This window comes from Mastigoproctus giganteus, chromosome 10 (assembly GCF_048544385.1).
Source record: "Mastigoproctus giganteus isolate SK-2022 chromosome 10, ASM4854438v1, whole genome shotgun sequence".
Taxonomy (NCBI): Eukaryota; Metazoa; Arthropoda; class Arachnida; order Uropygi; family Thelyphonidae; genus Mastigoproctus; species Mastigoproctus giganteus.
In genome coordinates, this window is record NC_143584.1 from 142,911,999 (window position 1) to 142,930,956 (window position 18,958).

General features: G+C 36.9%; 1 protein-coding gene across 1 annotated transcript in view; it reads right to left on the reverse strand.

The window, feature by feature from the left end:
• Positions 1–18,958, reverse strand: part of LOC150079329 (116 kDa U5 small nuclear ribonucleoprotein component) — a 330,420-nt gene that overhangs the window by 248,153 nt on the left and 63,309 nt on the right. Inside the window, exon 4 of the mRNA XM_090383490.1 lies at positions 18,220–18,298. Coding sequence (XP_090239616.1) covers positions 18,220–18,298 — 79 coding nt within the window. The remainder of the gene's footprint in view (positions 1–18,219; positions 18,299–18,958) is intronic.

Below are 18,958 nucleotides of genomic sequence, written 5' to 3' on the forward strand. Positions count from 1 at the left end.
ATTAAGAGAGTTATAATTCTCATTACATTGTCTATGGCTCTACCTAAGCTCATCTTTCAATAGGGGGACTCACCCTATTTCTTTGTTTATTTCACAATGATACTTGTCAGAATTCAAATTGATTATACAATACATGAAAATTAAGTTAATTTTAACTCACTTCGTATTTCTTAATTTTTCTTAGATAATGGCAAAATGCCACATCTCTTAACTTTAATGTGCGGTTACCAGCACAAACTTTCCTAAAGCAGTGCCACCTTTTCACATGTGTGTATTTTAATAAGGTCACAAAGGAACTGCATGCAAAAAATAATTTTGATATCATATACCTGGATTTCAGGAAACCTTTTGATACTGTTGCACATGCTGCTTTATTCATAGCAGCAAGTTGCTGCTATGAATAAAGGGATGGTTGAGTGGGAGAAGACAGAGAGTGGTAATCAATGGACACTGCTCTTCATTGACTAATGTTATTAGGGTCATTCCATGTCAAGTGGCCTAGGGGGTCCCTGCTCGATACCTTCAGTTTTGTTGAAACTTGGTGTGGATGTTTAAACAGGTTTCAAATGAAGCTGTGCAAAATTTCCGTTCAAAATATAATATGCTTGAGGTACTAGCACCTCTTTTTTTTGTGGAGGCCACTTTTGTTATGTGGAATAAATGCACAAAAAATTTTCAAAAGTTTTAAGTGTTACTGTTGCACAATATTGAGAGGTAGTGCTCTGAAACTTGGCATACCTATTTAACTTTTGGTAGAGAATGCAAAACTTTTGTGTCCGGGCTCAAAAACCTTTACATTTTTTACAATGCGGTCTAAAATTGGCACCAAATATTTGTCGTGACAAATTTAAGCAAGACTTTTGAAAGTTGTGAAATAAAACCTTTGAAACAATAGAACTTTGAAATAAAAACCTTTGGTACCTTCTTCTTTGGACATTCCACTTACCAAATGTATGAATTCAGCCTAACTAAATATCAGCACTTACAAATGCATGACTTCAGCCTAACTAAGTATCTTACACTTGTTTTCTGGCTGAGATATTTTCCTTCAAAGATTGGCTCAAAATTTGAAAGTCAAATGTGACCTGTCTTAAGGAGAAAATATCTTAATTTGGGACATCTTCAATTCTCTCATTTTTGCCACCACTAGAAAAAGCAGAGTTTCAGCTACAAGGATCTTGATTTATCATTTTTGTGTCTCTGCACTTAAGACCTTAAAATTAAGCCTAAACATCAAGTAGTTTTATGTGTTATATTGTTATTTTGTGAGATCTTTTTTTGTTGCAGAACACTTCCTTAAACCTGCCTAATGTTTAGAATAATCTAGTAATAGAGTATATTCTAAATTTCTGGAATATTCTAGAAGAATACCCAAGAATTATAGAATAAAGTCATCATCATCATCAGCCATTTTCTATCCACTGCAGGATGAAGGCCTCTCCAGCAACTTTCCAGTTCCTTCTGTTTTGAGCACTGGCCATCCATTTACTACCCACAAACTCATGAATTTCATCTATCCATCTCCGCCTTTGTCTTCCAGGTTTTCTTCTAGCTCCTCTTGGATACCATTCTGTTATTTTCTTAGTCCATCTGTCATCATGTCTTCGAGCTATGTGTCCTGCCCAGGACCATTTTAGTTCTTTAGTTTTGATAAGAATGTCCTTTACTTGAGTTTGTTGCCTAATCCATGTGTTTCTCTTCTTATCTTCTTCTTCTTCTTCTTTGGTCCTTAGCTGGCAGCTGGGGGAGGTGGTTGGCCACGCAACCAGTATGCTGCTGCTGTAGGTGCCGCAGGGTTCCGGACTTGCTCTGTGATGTTCTTCCATACCTTACGATCAATGGCGTCAGTCCTGGCCTGGTTAAGGTCGAGACGTCGACTCTTCAAGTCATTTTCCACTTGCTTGGCCCACGTTTTCCTAGGCGCGGTCCATTGGATGCTCCATTGTGTGGGTCGTTGTCTCCAAAGGAGTCTGGATGGTATTCTGTTCGTGCCCATTCTACATACGTGGCCAAACCATCTAAGCCTTCACTTCTGGATTTGGTCGGCAATGGTTGGTTGCTGTTGGCATCTGGCACGGATGGTATCATTAGTGATGCGGTCGCGAAGAGAGATGCCCAAGATCTGCCGCAGGCATCGCATTTGGAATACCTCAAGTTTGTTCAAATCTAACTTGAGACAAATACAAATCCATGTTTCCGATGCGTAAAGAAGAATGGGCAGGATCAAAGTCCGGAAGAGTCGGATTTTAGTCTTTGTGGAAATGTTGGTCCACTTCCACAGACACCATTTGAGCGAGGTGAATGCAGTGGCCGCCTGTCCAATTCTGCTGTGGATTTCCATGGTGGATGCAACTTTCTTCTCCTGGACCAGCGACCCAAGGTTTTAAAGTCCTGCACTTGCTCGATCTGGACGCCTTCGAGATAGATGGTGGCTTGCGACCCATCTGTTGTCAGGGCCTTTGTCTTACCAGCATTGATCTTCAAACCGTATGGCCGGGCAATGCGGGCAATGTCGTAGAGGATGTTCGTGGCTTCAGCGTCGTTACTGGCAAGGATAGCACTATCATCAGCAAACATCAGGTCAGTCACATAGTGATCCTTGTCATATTGTATGCCCTGTCTATTTCTGAATGCTTGCCTCATAATGGCGTCGACCACGATGTTGAAAAGCAACGGGGAGGCTACATCCCCTTGGCGGACTCCAGTTTGGATGGTAAATTCCTCAGATAAATCGTTCTGGATGCGCACCTGGCTGATTAAACTGTTGTATGCAGTTTGGAGGAGTGTGATGACTTTTCGAGGTACATGTTCAACCTCCAGTAGTTTCCATAAGGCAGGCCGGTGGACACAGTCGAAAGCAGACTTAAAGTCAATGAAAACATGACGGTTCGCTGTCCACACCGGATCCTCTCCTCCATCAGCTGACGAATGGCAAAGATTTGATCACAGCATCCTCGCCCGGGTCTAAATCCTGCCTGTTCTTCTCGACTGGTTTGCTCGCGATGTTTTTGCAGTCTTGACTGGATGATCTTCATAAAGACCTTTCCGATGATGGAAAGGAGGCTGATGCCACGGAAGTTCTTGCTGTCCCGGTTATCACCTTCCTTGTGGATCGGTACGATAATGGCTTTCCTCCGTGTTAGCGGAATTTGTTCAGTGCACCAGATGGTTTTGAGGAGCGAGTGTAGTCGGCGAAGCAGTACATCTCCCCCGGCTTTGATCGCTTCTGTGGTGACTTGGTCCACTCCTGGTTCCCTGCCATTCTTCAGGGATTGTATGGCTGCTTTCACTTCTTCTACTGTAGGCTCAACATCGACCATGGAGACCTCAGGGGGGTCGATCGAGAGTGCTGTTGCTGGCGGTCCCTGAGGTGGGTCGTGATTATACAAACCTTTGAAGAATTCACTCCACCGTTGCAGGCGTTCGGATGGTGATCGCACGAAGGTCCCATCAGCATTCTTGATGTTGTCACTAGTCAATTTGGTCCTTCCTATCTAACAGTCTGATTCCCAATATGATTCGTTCCATTCTTCACTGTGTAGTTCTCAGCTTCTCTTCCATTCTTTTGGTGAGTGCCCAAGTTTCACTTCCATAAGTCATGGTGGGGAGTATACATTGGTTCATTATTTTACGTTTCAGACAAACTGGGATATTGCTCTTCAGTATGTGACTATATTTCCTGAATGCTATCCATCCAAAATTTATTCTTCTCTTGACTTCCAGCCATTTATCAATATTACAGCTAATGACTTGTCCCAGATAAGTATATGACTCCACCTTTTCAATTACTGCTCCTTCAATCATTATTTCCCTTTCTGTGGCATACTTGTTCATCATTACTTTTGTTTTAGCCATATTCATCTTTAGTCCAAAATCCTTACTAGCTGTGCATAACTGATTAAGATTTTCCTCTAATTCGTTGGGATCGTGGCTAATGACCACAATGTCATCTGCAAATCGTAAATGGTTTAGGTACTCTCCGTTCACATTGACTCCTTTCTGCAACCAGTCTAATCTTCTGAAAGCTTCCTCAAGGGCAGCAGTAAACAGCTTCGGAGATATTGTGTCTCTTTGTCGAACTCCTTTCTCAATTTTAAATTTCCTACTGTCTTTGTCTAGTCTAATAAAGGAGGTAGCACTCTCATATATTTTCTTCAAAATCATAATATATGGGGTATCAATGCCTTGTCTTTCCAGTGCCCGAAACATTGCCTTATGCTGTATGGAGTCAAATGCCTTTTCATAATCCACAAATGCCAAGCATAATGGTGTTTTATATTCATTTGCTTTCTCCATTAGCTGTGATATTACATGAAGGTGATCCATAGTTGAGAATCCTGTCCTAAAGCCAGCTTGCTCTTTCGGTTGATTCTCATCAAATATTCTTTCTAATCTGTTAGTAATGACCCTTGTGAACAACTTGTAGATGTGGGATAGCAAGCTAATTGGTCTACAATTTCCAATTTCTGATTTATCTCCTTTCTTATGCAGCAAAACTATGATTGCATTATTCCACTGCTTAGGCGTCACACCTTTTCTAATGCACTTTGTGAAGAGCCTTGCCAGTTTTTGTGTTATGTCTCTTCCTCCCAATTTTAACAACTCTACAGTAACTTCATCTTCCCCCGGGGCTTTCTGATTCTTCATTTTCTTCAATGCATGTTCTACCTCATCAGGAAGAATATTGGGTATGTCGTATGTGTTGGTACTTTGCAATCCATCTTCCCCACTGCTGCCATCATTCCCCTGCTCCTTGTATAATTCACTATAGTAGTCTTCTGCTATTTGAATTATGCCTTCTCTGCTGTTTATAAGTACACCATCGCTATTCTTCAGTTTCAGTATCATTTGTCTTTCTGTATACTGCTCATGGCTGCTGATTTAATTCCTTTGTTTTCCCTTAATGCTTGTTCTACTTTTCTTGTGTTAAATCTTCTTATGTCCTCTCTGAGTCTCTTTCTAATGGCTTTGCATAACTCAGTATACTCAATTTTCTCCCTGTCAGTGTTTTTCTTGCTTTTCATTTGTCGTCTTCGGTTCATCATGACAAGTGTTTCTTGACTAAGTTTTTCTTCTTTGGATTTCTTTTTCCCTATAGGTTTCTTGGGCTTTATCACTTTCAAAAAGTTGTAATATTCCTCGTCGATATCTTGGTCCTCAGCAGTCTGCAGAAGCTCATACTTGTTCATAAGTTTCAGTACATACTGCTTTTTCTCCTCTTCTGCTATCTCAAAGACCTTTGTATTATTTACTCGAGTCAGTTTTTTCCTTTCCTTTCCTACATCTATATCAAGTGTACATCTTACCATTCTGTGATCACTTCCAACATTTACCTTATTCAGAACAGTAACATCATTCACAATATATCTTCTGTTAGTGAGGATGAAGTCGATTTCATTAGTAGTTAATCCATTTGGACTCTTCCATGTCCACTTTCTGTTCACCCTTTTCTTGAAAAAAGTGTTCATTACTGACAATCCTTGAGATTCTGCAAATTCCACAAGTCTCATTTCTTTCACCAATTCCAAAATTTCCTATTGTTTCCCTTTCTGCGCTGTTTTGTCTTTTTCCAACCTTAGCATTGAAGTCTCCCATAATAATAGTGTAGTGGGTTTTCTGCTCATCTAGAAGACTCTCAATTTCGGTATACATTTCTTCAACCTCTTCATCATCATGGCTTGATGTTGGTGCATAAATCATTATAATCTTTAGCTTGTATCTCTTAGAAATCTTGAGTATTAGTCTTGACACTCTTGGTGATGTACTTTTGAATTCCAAAATGTTGTTTTTAAAATCTTTATGGACCAGAAACCCAACTCCACTTTCACTTCTTTCACTGTTTCCATTGGTGTACAGCAGATTTCCACTTGGTAAACTTATAAGTGATTCATTTCTTCTTCTTGTTTCAGCCAAACCGATGATATTCCAATTCACATTTTCCAATTCCTTTTCCAGCTCTAATATCCTGTCTTCACCAATGAGTGTTCTTAGGTTATAACAGGCCAAGTTCAGTTTCCGTGCATGGCAGCCTGGTCGTACCCAGAGATTCTTAGCACCCTCTGCTTCCACTCTGATCCTCTCGCTGCCGTAAGACGAGAGTGAAAGCTGCTGGGGACTGAGGGCCATTTGTTTCGTCATGCTTTCATGTGCTGGAGGGTTTGGTCTTTTCCTCTTCACGCTGACCAGGCGTCTTGAAGAGAACCACTCTACACGTTCGTTGCCACCTAAGTGACGTAACAGGGCTTACCATCGAGAAGGTGTGCATGAGTGGATTTTAGGGAGGCAGGTCAACCGGACTTCTCCTAAATCTTCTGTAATAGAGAGATATTGGATCCATCAGTGTTTTAGGCTGAGTGTCTCATAACACACAGGATACCTGTTCCCCTTTAAGAATAAAGTAAACCCCCGCTATTTGCAGTATCTGTATTCGCGGTCGCTGATTTAATATAAAATGAAACCTAAAAAGCGCCCATAAAAAAAACATGGGCGTGGCTAAAATTATCTTTCCCGGTCAAAACAGAGCTCGGGGGGGGGGGGACAAAATCGCGAGCATGGATGTTTCTCGCTAATCCTTGTTCAGTATGTGTTATGCGCTTGTCATGGAAGGTTTCGTCGTTTCCTTTTAAATTTATATGCTTATAAATTGAATAAATTTTATCAATTTATAAACTGATATGCTTACAAAAGTGATAAATCTACCGTTTTGCAGTGTAAAACAGACTTTTTCGAGTGTGTTAACAGAAGAAAGTGACCATTATGGACAAGTGAAAATATCAAAGAAGGTGATGACATTAGCAAATAAAATTGAGCTATTAGACAAAATTTCTAATGGTGAAAGTGTCTCCTCAGTGGCAAAACATTATAAAATCAATGAGCCAACGGTACGATCCATCAAAAAATCGGAAGAAAAAATCCGCCGTAGCGTCCGTGAAAATGGGCTAATTGCTTCAAAAATTTGCTCTGTAACTCGTGATGTTAAATTAGAAAAAAATGGAGAAAGCTTTAAATCTGTGGATAGAAGACCGAACTCAAAATAAAATTCCGTTAAGTTCGCTCATCATTCGTGAAAAGGCAAAACTCCTTTATCAACACTTTAGCGAAACTGGTGATAGCACTGGCGGGATAGGTTTTTTTTGCTAGCAAAGGGCGCTGGTTTGAAAGATTTGTTTGAAATTTTAATAAATATTACATTTAATATTAAATTGTTTCTTATTTTCATTTCGATGCCATATGCTTGCATTTCACTATGTACTGTCTATGCACATAGTCATATTATGAAGGTACATATAATACATACACAGACAATTTTAGACTAGTTTTTCTTATATATTTCATACTTTGGAATGGAACCCCTTTATTACTATGGGAGCCATAACTCAGTATTTGCATTTATGGTATTCGCGGCATTTCTCAGGAACATAACAACCGCGAATAGCGGGGGTTTACTATATTCTAGAATTCCAAAAAACTGATGAATATTCCAGAACATTCTAGAACTCTGGAATATTCTAGAATCATACGAAAAAAGTATAAATAGCTGATATTAGAACCATGCTGTTATTAATGTATTTTATCTTCATGATGAACAGATTATTTTGTTCCTCTATTTTTTATTGTTTGATTGTAATAAAGTTAATTAAATTTTCATTGCTTGCAGAAACGTCTACTTATTAGTCAGCAAGAAAGAAATGGAATCAGAATATTTTGCTGGAGACAAGCTGGACTCGTGCACCACCAGTCATATGGATAATTCTAAATGCCATGTGCTATCCTATACATGAAAACTTGGGTTAAAATTATTTAAAGAATTTGAAGAACAACAGCTGATAGGTTGATGTAGTGGATGATGATGTGGACCAAGTGGTGTATCACTGGGTGAAGAAGACACAATGTATACATCATGAAGCTTTACTCTAGACAAAATTTGAATTTTTGCAGCATTCATGTTGCAATCCTTTCCAGAAGAAAAATCACATGGTGAAAAAAAGTTTACAACCAATTAATAGTCAATGGTAGTCAATGGCATACTACCTGAAAGACCTAACAAAGTAGACATAAAACCAGGCCAGAAGCTGTGCCTATCATTCCGAAAAGAGTCTAACAGCCAAAAAGCAGCAATAGGAACATCAACTTCATCTGGATCAGACCACGATGACAAAATGCATGTGACTGAAGCTTGAACACAAGTTTGATGGCTATTGGTATTTCTCCTCTGAAATTTTAGCGAATGGCTAAGAGAGACTCACAAGGCTATGCCAAAAGGAAAGCAATTCAAGTACAAGATGTAGTTGCTAGTAAAATTGCATCTGTTGGTGGCTTGGATCCAAATGACATCATGGAGCCAAGTGCAAGTCATCAGTGTGAAAATTGCTTAGATTATAATGCTGGTGAAAGAATTGAAAGAAAAGTTGATGGTATCAAGTCATTCAGAAATACTTCAAATATTAACACTAGCTCCAATTAGTTGGTCCATAAAGAAAACAATAGAAGAGTTTAGTGTCTCAGAAAGAATGGTCAAGAAAGCTAGAAAACTTAAAGCAGAAGAAGGAATCATGGCATACATGGAAAAAAGCTTTCTGAGCAAGTAAAGCAAAAGGTGATGGAATTTTTTGAAGATGACGAATTTAGTCGGATATGCCCTGGAAAGAAAGATTACATTTCAATTAGAAATGCAGATTGAATAAAAATGCAAATGAAAAAGCAATTATTACTCAGCAACTTGAAGGAAATGTTTATAACTTATTGAGATAGAAATGGATCTGACATTAGGCTTTCCTTTTCCTGTCATTAGGCTTTCCTTTGGGAACTTTGATGTTTAGCAATGTAGTGATGACAGGAAAGGTAAAATTTCTAAATTTTGTGAACTTCGACTCAAGTGGTGTGTCACAATTCATGCACCAGGAACACATTCTGTATATGTATGCACAATCCATCAAAATGTCAAATTAATGCTAGCAGCAAGTCTTGTTGAATGTGATTACAAGGTTCTCATTGGTAAAACAGTCTATGATTTGTTGTCAAAAGATTGTATGCTTCATCAGTGTAAAAAATGTCCAGGAATAGATGAATTAAAAAAGTTTCTAGAGAATATTTTTGAAAACAATGAACCAGAAGATATTATTGAATTCAAGCAATGGATACACACTGACAGAGATGCACTGGACACAAAGCAATTAACAACAGAAGATTTTATTGAAGAGATGAGTACAAAGATATTTTACCTTTCCTGTCATCACTACATTGCTAAACATCAAAGTTACCAAAGGAAAGCCTAATGACAGGAGAATTGATCATCTTGATGGATTTTGCAGAAAATTATTCATTTGTTGTGCAAGATGCTGTTCAAGGGTTTCACTGGGAGAATGGCCGAGCTACATTGCATCCATTTGTCATTTATTACACGGATGTTGAATTTCAGAATGTAAGTTTCTGCATAATCAGTGACTGCCTTCGACATGATACATTGCAGTGCATGTTTTTCTAACCAACTTAATTGAATATTTGAAGAGTTTCATGACAGAAATCAGACACATTTACTACTTTAGTGATGGTTCTGCAGCTCAATACAAGAATTTTATTAACTTGTTTCATCATCAGAAGGATTTTGATATCAGTGCTGAATGGAATTTCTTTGGCACTAGCCATGGCAAGTCACCATGTGATGGAATTGGTGGAACAATAAAACAATTGGCAGCACGTGCAAGTCTCCAACGCCCAATTGAAAACCAAATCCTGACACCAAGAAACATATCTGAATTTTGCGAGAATTGACTGGAATAAAATTCTATTTTGTTTCTAAAGAGGAAATTGAGCAAGTAGGGCCATTTCAAGAGAAAAGATTCACAGACAGTCATACTATTGCTGAAACAAGAGAAAATCATCACTTCATTCCTATTGAGGCAAGAAAGAGTCATGTTTGCAAAGTATCAAATGACACACCATCATCATTTGTAGCTAATGTAGATCAGACTAGTGAAACCAATATTCAATATGTGCCAATTGTTAATTTACAACCTGGCCAATATGTTGCCTGTATTTATTACAATAATTGGTGGATTGGAAATATGTATTGGTAATTTACCAATACATGATGTATTGGTAAATTTCATGCATCCTCATGGAGCAGTTTGCTCATTTCACTGGCCTGCTAGACAAGATATCTGCTGGATTCCTGAACAAAAAACTATTGCCAATCTTCCAGCTCCAAAAATAACAACAATGAGACAACAATATAGATTGCCTGAAGTAGTAATATCAATCATCAATAAAAAATTCCAGTCCATTACAAACCAGTGATTCAATATCCTCGCACTCACTTGCTTATTTCAAATTGTATTGTGTTTTAAATAAATTTTGTTGCAGTTATAACTTCTTTCAAGCTTAGAAACCAATAGAACATCATATTTATGCTTGGAATACTGAATAAAGACCACTTTTCTGGCTTCGGAACTGCACTAAAGAAACCCATGCAATTTCTTTTCTTGCCAATTGCACCCCCCATTGTAAAAAATAGATTTTTTGTGCATTGGCAATATAACCTTTCTCCTTAAACTAAAGGGCAGAGTAACTGCAGAAAATTTCACTCTTGTAAATGCAATAGTTCTGTCCTTATTAAGATGTGAAACCTCACCATCAAATAAGTACACAAATATTATGTGGAAAATATAAAATGTTTAAGGCCATTTTTTAGGCCTTAAGTAGCAGGACACAAAACTGAAAAACCATGAGTCTTGTTGCTTAAATCCTGCTCTTTCCAATGGTGACAAAAACAAGACAATTGGTGTCCCACATTAAGATATTTGCCCCTAAATATAGGTCAAATTTTGAGTCTATATTTGAAGGAAAATGTCTCAGCCAGCAAGAGCTATAAGAGCCCATATTTAGTTAGGCTGAATTCATGCAGATGTTAAATGGAATGTCGAAAGAAGAAGATACCAAAGGTTTTTATTTCAAAGTTATGACTTTCAAAAGTCTTGCTTAAATTTGTTGCAACAAATTTTTGGTGCCAGCTTTAGCCACACTGTAAAAAATGTGATGGTTTTTGAGGCTGGACAGCAAAGGTTTTGCATTCTCTGCCAAAAGTTAACTAGGTATACCAAGTTTCAGAGCACTACCTCTCAATGTTGTACAACAGTAACACTTAAAACTTTGAAAATTTTTTTGTGATTTGCTCCGAGTAAAATTAAGCACCTTTTTTGTGGAGTATACTGAAGCATACTATATTTTGAACTGAATTTTTGCACAGCTTCTTTGAAAAACTGATTAAATATCTACATCAAGTTTCAAACAACCGGTGAAATACCACCACTTTGCTTATTGGAGGCTTGAAGTAGTGAAACCCATGTTTAGTCTCTAGAGCAAAGTTTCCGGCATCTCTTCCCCCCCATACTTCTCCTTCAACCCATGCACGGTACTAAGTACTATAGGTTTTGATACCTTTCGTGTTTGGGGTTTTCATAAAAAAAAACAAAAAAACAAAATTGAAGATGGGACCATCTTCATAATTAGGCCTTGACAATGAATCACCCATTAGTGGTGTTTCCCCAGGGTCCATGTTGGGCCCATTGTTGTTTTGCATATTTAACAATGAAATTGATAAAAGTATATCAGACTTGATGTCCAAATTTGCAGAGGATACAAAGGTTGGCAAGGTTTCTAATGACAGTAGGCTACTGCAATAGGATCTATAAAAGTTGAGCAGATGGGCTGAGAGGTGGCAACTGAAGTTTAACATTAACAAATGTAAAATACTGCATACGGGTAGCAGTAACCCCAGAGTAACATATCAACTCTGTGGTACTACACTCAAGGTGGTAGAGAAGGGGTAGCTGTGCAGTCAGATACTAAGTTTACTAAGCAGTGCAGACAAATCTACCAGTCGATTGCAGATTTAATTTAATTTCAGTCGATCACGACAAATTTTAAATATACAGTCATCCCTCGATTTGCGCACCTTGTGCAATGTAATTTTTGAGATGGTAGATCACTGCACATTTTGAAGAAAAAAAGTAGATCGCATCACAAATTAAATAGGCCACTCCTGATATACAGGAATATTTCTAACAGGGATAAGGAGGTGATTATTCCCTTGTAAAAGGCAATGGTCAGGCCACATCTGAGTACTGTATACAGGTCTGGAGGACTCATTTTAGGAAGGATGTAGAGCTGCTGGAATGAGTACAGAGAAGGGCAACGAGATTGGTGAATGGAATAAAGGGTTGCTCTTACAAAAAGGCTTAAGTCTGCAAATTGCAGTGTCTGGAGGCTAGGCACCTGCAAGGCGATCTGATTGAGGTGTATAAGGCCTTGTGTGGTCTGAGCAAGCTCAATGCTCATGGGATTCTTCCTCTTGCCCAATAATACACCTGAGGTGTATTAGTAACCGGAGGGCACATAAATTCAAATTGAGGAAAGACAGTTGTAGAATAAGTGTGCGGAAATTTGCCTTTAGCCAACAGACGGTTGATTGCTGGAACAAACTTCCATCTGTCATTATAGAAGTTGGCAGCTTATATAAATTCAAGGCAGAACTAGACAAACATCTAGAGTTAATGGATGGGTGAAATGGGAAGGGTTTTCTTTTCTTTTTTTTTTTGTTGCTTGATATTATATAAGCTTACTTTCTCGCATCATATGCTTCTACTAATGATAATGCTATATGACAAGGTAATGGGTATTTTTTGTTGCTGGAACTATGCTAGTGGCCAGAATCTGATGTTCTCCTCTTTATCTCTTCTGCAGCTGTTTATTATTATTATTGTTTTTTTTTTTTTTTTTTACCATTTCTCTCAAATGTCTGAAAACATTTTATCAAATTTAACTGACAAACTCATTGCAGCCTTTTCTGTTACTAAACGAAACAGATGACAAAGAATGACTTTTAACAGTGAATACCTTTTGCATTACTTTTAGTAAAGCAAAAGGTATTCACTAATGTGATGCCATTCTTATGGCCTACCATAACAGCGGCACTGCCCACATTGGATTCAATCGGCACCTTCCAGTGTTCAAATTTTGATATCAATTAACCTATATTTGCTCTAGTAGAATTGCATTCTAAAGTGGGTATGGAAAGTAAAGCACTCATAATTATCATCATAATTTTATCCCACTGTTCTAGACATTGTTAAAATAACGGGAAAGATCTTCAAATCCATATCACTAATACATCAGTTGAGACAAAAAATGTTCCATTTTACAAATGCTGCATAATTTCATCAGTAATATCGGAAAACAGCAGTTATTATCATCCTGTCAACACTATATTCCTCTGCCACTTCCAAATTCAGTAACATTTTCCTAAATAAGAGCCCAGAATGAACAGTTAAAGCAGTGGTTTTCAACCGTAGTGCCACAACAACATTCCAGGGGTGCCATGCAATTTGAGTTTAAGTTACTTAAACTTATTTTTTATAAATTTATATAATTATTTCATTATAAAAAGGTGTACAGTATCTTAATTTTGTTGTGATCTATAATTGGTGTTTATTTAGTACCTGTGTATATAATTTGTATTATGAATTGTAATTTTGTTTATAGCTATATTATTGTAATAACAATCATAAAAAGTATTTTTTATATATATATATAACAGATAATTAATATAAAAATAAATATATATGCCAGTAGCATGGCAAAACTGTACAGCGAAAAGTTAACATAAAAATTAAATCAACAGGGAGGGGGAAAGTAAAGGTAACAAGACTGAAACTGTAGCCAAAAGTCTCCAAATAATTTAGAAGTTCAATTAAATCCAATTAATAATAACTCCATTTTAAATTTAAAATATAAACCAATTACATAATAATTTAGCGGCACCCCCCTTGTAAGGTACCAGTTCCAAGAGACGTGAATTATCACCAAAACGGAACGAAAACGAACTACTAAAATAAAACAAAGTAACAAAATAAGACTGACCATTATACCCCATATCAATGGAGAACTATTGTCCATTGTAGCAACTTACCCTTAATAGAATGGTATTAAGAATAAAAGGATGTTGAATGGGAGAAGACAGAGGGTGGTAATCAATGGGTGCTGCTCTTCGTGGACTAATGTTATTAGTGGAGTCCCACAGGGTTCAGTGTTGGGTCCACTGTTGTTTTGTATATTTATCAATGATATTGATGAAGGTATATCAGGCTTAGTGTTGAAGTTTGCAGATGATACAAAGGTTGGCAGGGTTGTTAATGACAGTAATGGCAGTGTGCTACTGCAACAGGATCTAGAAAATTTGGGAAGATGGGCTGAGAAGTGGCAACTGAAGTTTAACCTTGACAAATGCAAAGTACTGCATATGGGTAGAAGTAACCCCAGAGGAATGTACCATGTGGTAGAAAATGAAAAAAACCTGGGAGTAATTGTGCAGTCAGATATGAAGTTTTCTGAGCAATGCAGACAGGCTGCCAGTGCAAGTCATGGGGTTTTGTCAATGATATACAGGAATTTTGCTAGCAGGGAAAAGGAGATGATTGTCCCGCTGTATAAGGCAATGGTCAGGCCATACCTTGAGTACTGCGTACAGGTCTGGAGGCCTCATTTTAGGAAGGATGTAGATTTTGGTCAGGCCATACCTTGAGTACTGCGTACAGGTCTGGAGGCCTCATTTTAGGAAGGATGTAGATTTGCTTGAGCATGTACAGAGAAGGGCAACAAGACTGGTGAGGGGAATTAAGGGATCCTCTTACCAAGAGAGGCTTAAGTTCTGCAAATTGCAGTGGCTAGAGACTAGGCACCTGCGAGGTGATCTGATTGAGGTGTATAAGGCATTGAATGGGTTGAGCACGCTGAATTCTGATGAGATTCTTCCACTTGTTCAGATTATGAACCTAAGGGGACATAAATTCAAACTGAGGAAAGAGATGTAGAATAGATGTGTGGAAATTTGCTTTTAGCCAGCGGGTGGTTAACTGCTGGAACAAACTTCCATCTGTCGTTGTGGAAGTTGATAGGTTTAATAAATTTAAGGAGGAATTGGACAAACATTTAGAGGGAATTGTTTTTGCAATTTTTTTTTTTTTTTTTTCTGATGCTGCATAAGCTCATACACTTGCTTTCTTGCATCACATGCCACTACTACTACTACTACCACGAGGCCAATAATGGTCATGGAATCGCTAAACAAATCATCGCAAAGGCAAACTGATTGAATGACCAAACCACCCCCTCCATTCCCCGATCATGTTGCAAATGCAGAGGATTTGCATAGCGGTGCAAATCCATAGGGGTGCGGTCCTTATGCAGCGAGAAATAAACTATAGAACAGACAAGCACTCCAGAGCAGAGCCACACCACTGACATAATGTAAACTTAACCAGCTTATATAGACAGAAAAAAGGAAAATAAAATATATAGATGGTGGTATAGGTGCAGCTTTAGAATGTCAAACCCACTACTAGCACCTAATTTATATTTGAATAATGGCTTTAAAATGAAATAAGAAAATAAAATAAATAAAGCAATCATTAGAGGCAGCAAAATTCACATCCTCCACATGATGCCCAATACATAACAGATAATTAATATAAAAATAAATACATATTTATTTTTATTTTATACAAATAAATAAATACATGGCAAAACTGTAGAGTGAAAAATTAACATAAAAATTAAATCAACAGGGAGGGAGAAAGTAAAGGTAACAAGACAAACTGTAGCCGAAAATCTCCAAATAATTTAGAAGTTCAATTAAATCCAATTAATAATGAATCCATTTTAAATTTAAAATGGATTTATTTTTATGTTAATTTTTCGCTCTACAGTTTTACTATGCTACTGGCATATGTATTATTTTTATATTAATTATCTGTTATGTACTAGGCATCATGTGGAGAATGTGCATTTTGCTGCTTCTAATGATAGCTTTATATTTATTTTATTTTCTTATTTCATTTTAAAGCCATTATTCACACACACACACACACACACACACACAGAGAGAGAGAGAGAGAGAGAGAGAGAGAGAGAGAGAGAGAGAGAGAGAGAGAGAGAGAGAGAGAGAGAGAATCAGATCTAACAGACAGGAAATTGAGTAGGTGGGCCACAAAATAAAATTAATTACTTAGGGGTGCCGTTATTTAAAAAGGTCAAAAATCACTGCATTAAAGTCACCAAAAGATTAAGATCTACAAAAAATGAAGTTAAAAACACTCTACTTTTATAGCATGCAAATCGGCATTTCCACTTCCAACAAGCAAATGTATTTTTTGTTGTCTTTCTTCACACTTCATATTTACATATTTTACAGCCTACAACAATGAGAGCAATATTATGCTTTCCACCACATGTGATATTAATATTGTATCAGCATAAACCACAAAATGCAAACTTATTTTCATTTTGCTTTTTTTACCTGACTTGGGCTGGCCACGGTCCTGGGGTAACGTATATGGGAATGCAGATTCGCATATCACAAAATCAAGCCCGTGTGCTTTCACAACAAAAAAAATTCACAGCCCATTGTTAGTTGTTATTGTGCTGATAAATCAGCTGCAATAGAAACAGTTATGATGAAGTTGTTAAATGCTTCTGACCTTGGCTTTTCCAAGTATAAATAAAAATTTACTCATTATATATCCAACACAAAATTCTTGAAAATAATTTCTTGCTTTGGTCACTTGACATTGTTGCTTGTATCTGAAGTAAAATAAAAAAATACAAAAAACTAATCACATTAATCATGAGAGCAAAACCAAAAATGAAAACAAAAGAAATTAGAATATACATTTTCTCCAGATAACCAAGGAACTATCTATTCAAGAAAGAATGAAGGCAAACCAAAGCCAACTGGACAAACAAGTTATTTGGTATTTGATTTTTAGGAGCATTAGCGACTAAGGCCATATTGCTCCGGGATATACAGTGGTCATTCCCTGACCTTTCCGCATCCTCCGTATTTGGTAGTGACAGGCTCGAACCCCAGTCTAATCAAGAAGCGTGTGCTACGCACTGCTGCTCCTTCCCACCTGGCTACGGAGGCGCCTGGACAAACAAGTATGCTTGCTATATGTGACCATACATGATTGCTAATTTTAGTTTGAGCAAACCATAAGTGTAAGCCTGGAAAATGATGTTTTTTAAGTTTTCATTCATGTTAAATGATCATTTTCATGAAATCTTAAGTTTCCTTCAAAACTTTTCAACATTGAAAACAATATCAGCAAAGGCATCAGTACAACATGCAGATTTATTTATTTTACAATAAACTGTTATACTGTCTATAAGTATGCTTATATCACCATAACTTTGGCATTCAGTAGTATTACTGGAAAAATCTAGAAATCCATGTTTGAAAAACAAAACAGACTTTATTAAAATTTGTTTAAAAAAAACATTCTCATAAAATAACAAGAGTGTTGTTTATCATATACTTTATGAAAAATTCATAAAAGCTGGCACAAAAGCATGCACAAACGATGAATAATGCAACTCACACTAGCTGTAGAGAAAATAACTACAGTAATTTCAACAGAAATCGTGGAGTGGCAAGTTGAGAATTGTTTTAATATAATCTATGGATAAGATTATTCAACTGCAATAATTGCATAGTCTATATTCAACATAACCACTGCTTTTATCAGAATAAATTAAAAATTAGCATGTTTGTGTTAACTTTACTTTAAAAACTTAAATATTTCCATCCTGTATTTCATACATCCACTGTCTCATACATCCACTACAACTTCTCTCATTGCTCATTATGTTGAGTTTACTTTACCGGGCAGGGTTGGCTGGTAAGTGGGTTGTTTTTGGTTTTTTGTGGGTTGTTAAGTGGGAGGGTTCTCAACTGGAATTTGTACATCTTGCTGCAGTGGTCGATATCTGACATTTTATGAATAATTTGTTCCCAGCTGTTCCCTGCATGTCAGATGGATATATAAGGCAAACCTTTTAAAACTCTCATTTTAGATACAAAAAAAAAAAAGTGCTAAAAGAGGCTGTGCCAGACTGTCACAAATTCAATTGTTTGACTAGCTATTATGCACTCTAAAGACAATTGAATTACATATAGGTGTTACTACAATGAGAGATATTATAATTCAAAATATTTCCCATGTTTTTCCCACTGTGTTTGTATCTGAAGTAAAAAGCTCCAGTGTTTATAAAGTCAACAACAATGGATTTAAACAAACATACAAAAAAAAAAAAAAAAACATATCCAATAACTAAGGGAAAAAAATTGCAGAGTAAAAATTTAACTTATATTAAAGTATATCATACTCCAAGTCATATGTTGTTACTGGAAGATCCTGTTCCACGTGAGAAAATTTCTTCTGTTTCACAGGAGCAATAATAGGTTCTGAAAAATAATAAATTTTCATTTAATTATAATGAATTGCTACAAAATGCATCAGCCTTATATAGCAAGATTACCAAGGATTAACACAATCTTGCATATGGGAAGTGATAAACTAGATATCATACCAAAATATTTTAAGTGCATATGCAAATTGCACTGAATGATGATAAATTTTCAATAGAAATATGGTAGATTTAATGTACTTTTAATGAAGCCTGTTTCTGCATAGCACCCTTAGGCTTAGTGTGTTTTTTTTTTTAATGCAGCCTGCTTTTTCCTAGCATCCTCTGTTTGCAAGATATTTCATATTTTAGTTTTCATATACCTGGATATTTGTTCATCTGTTCCTATTAGTTGGACTGCTGAAGGAGGGTTCTCAACTGGAATTTGTACATCTTGCTGCAGTGGTCGATATCTGACATTTTATGGATAAATTCGTTCCCAGCTGTTCCCTGCATGTCAGATGGATATATAAGGCAAACCTTTTAAAATTCATAGTGCATTAATTCACCACATAGCTTTTGTCATGTGTTCAGTAATTACATAATCAAATCTCACAGTTAGTCTATAATACCCATATTAAAGAAATATGAACTTTATTTTGGCTGCAAATTAGGCGACCAGAAGTGAGCTCCTCGTATATGTTGCACCTCAGAGGCT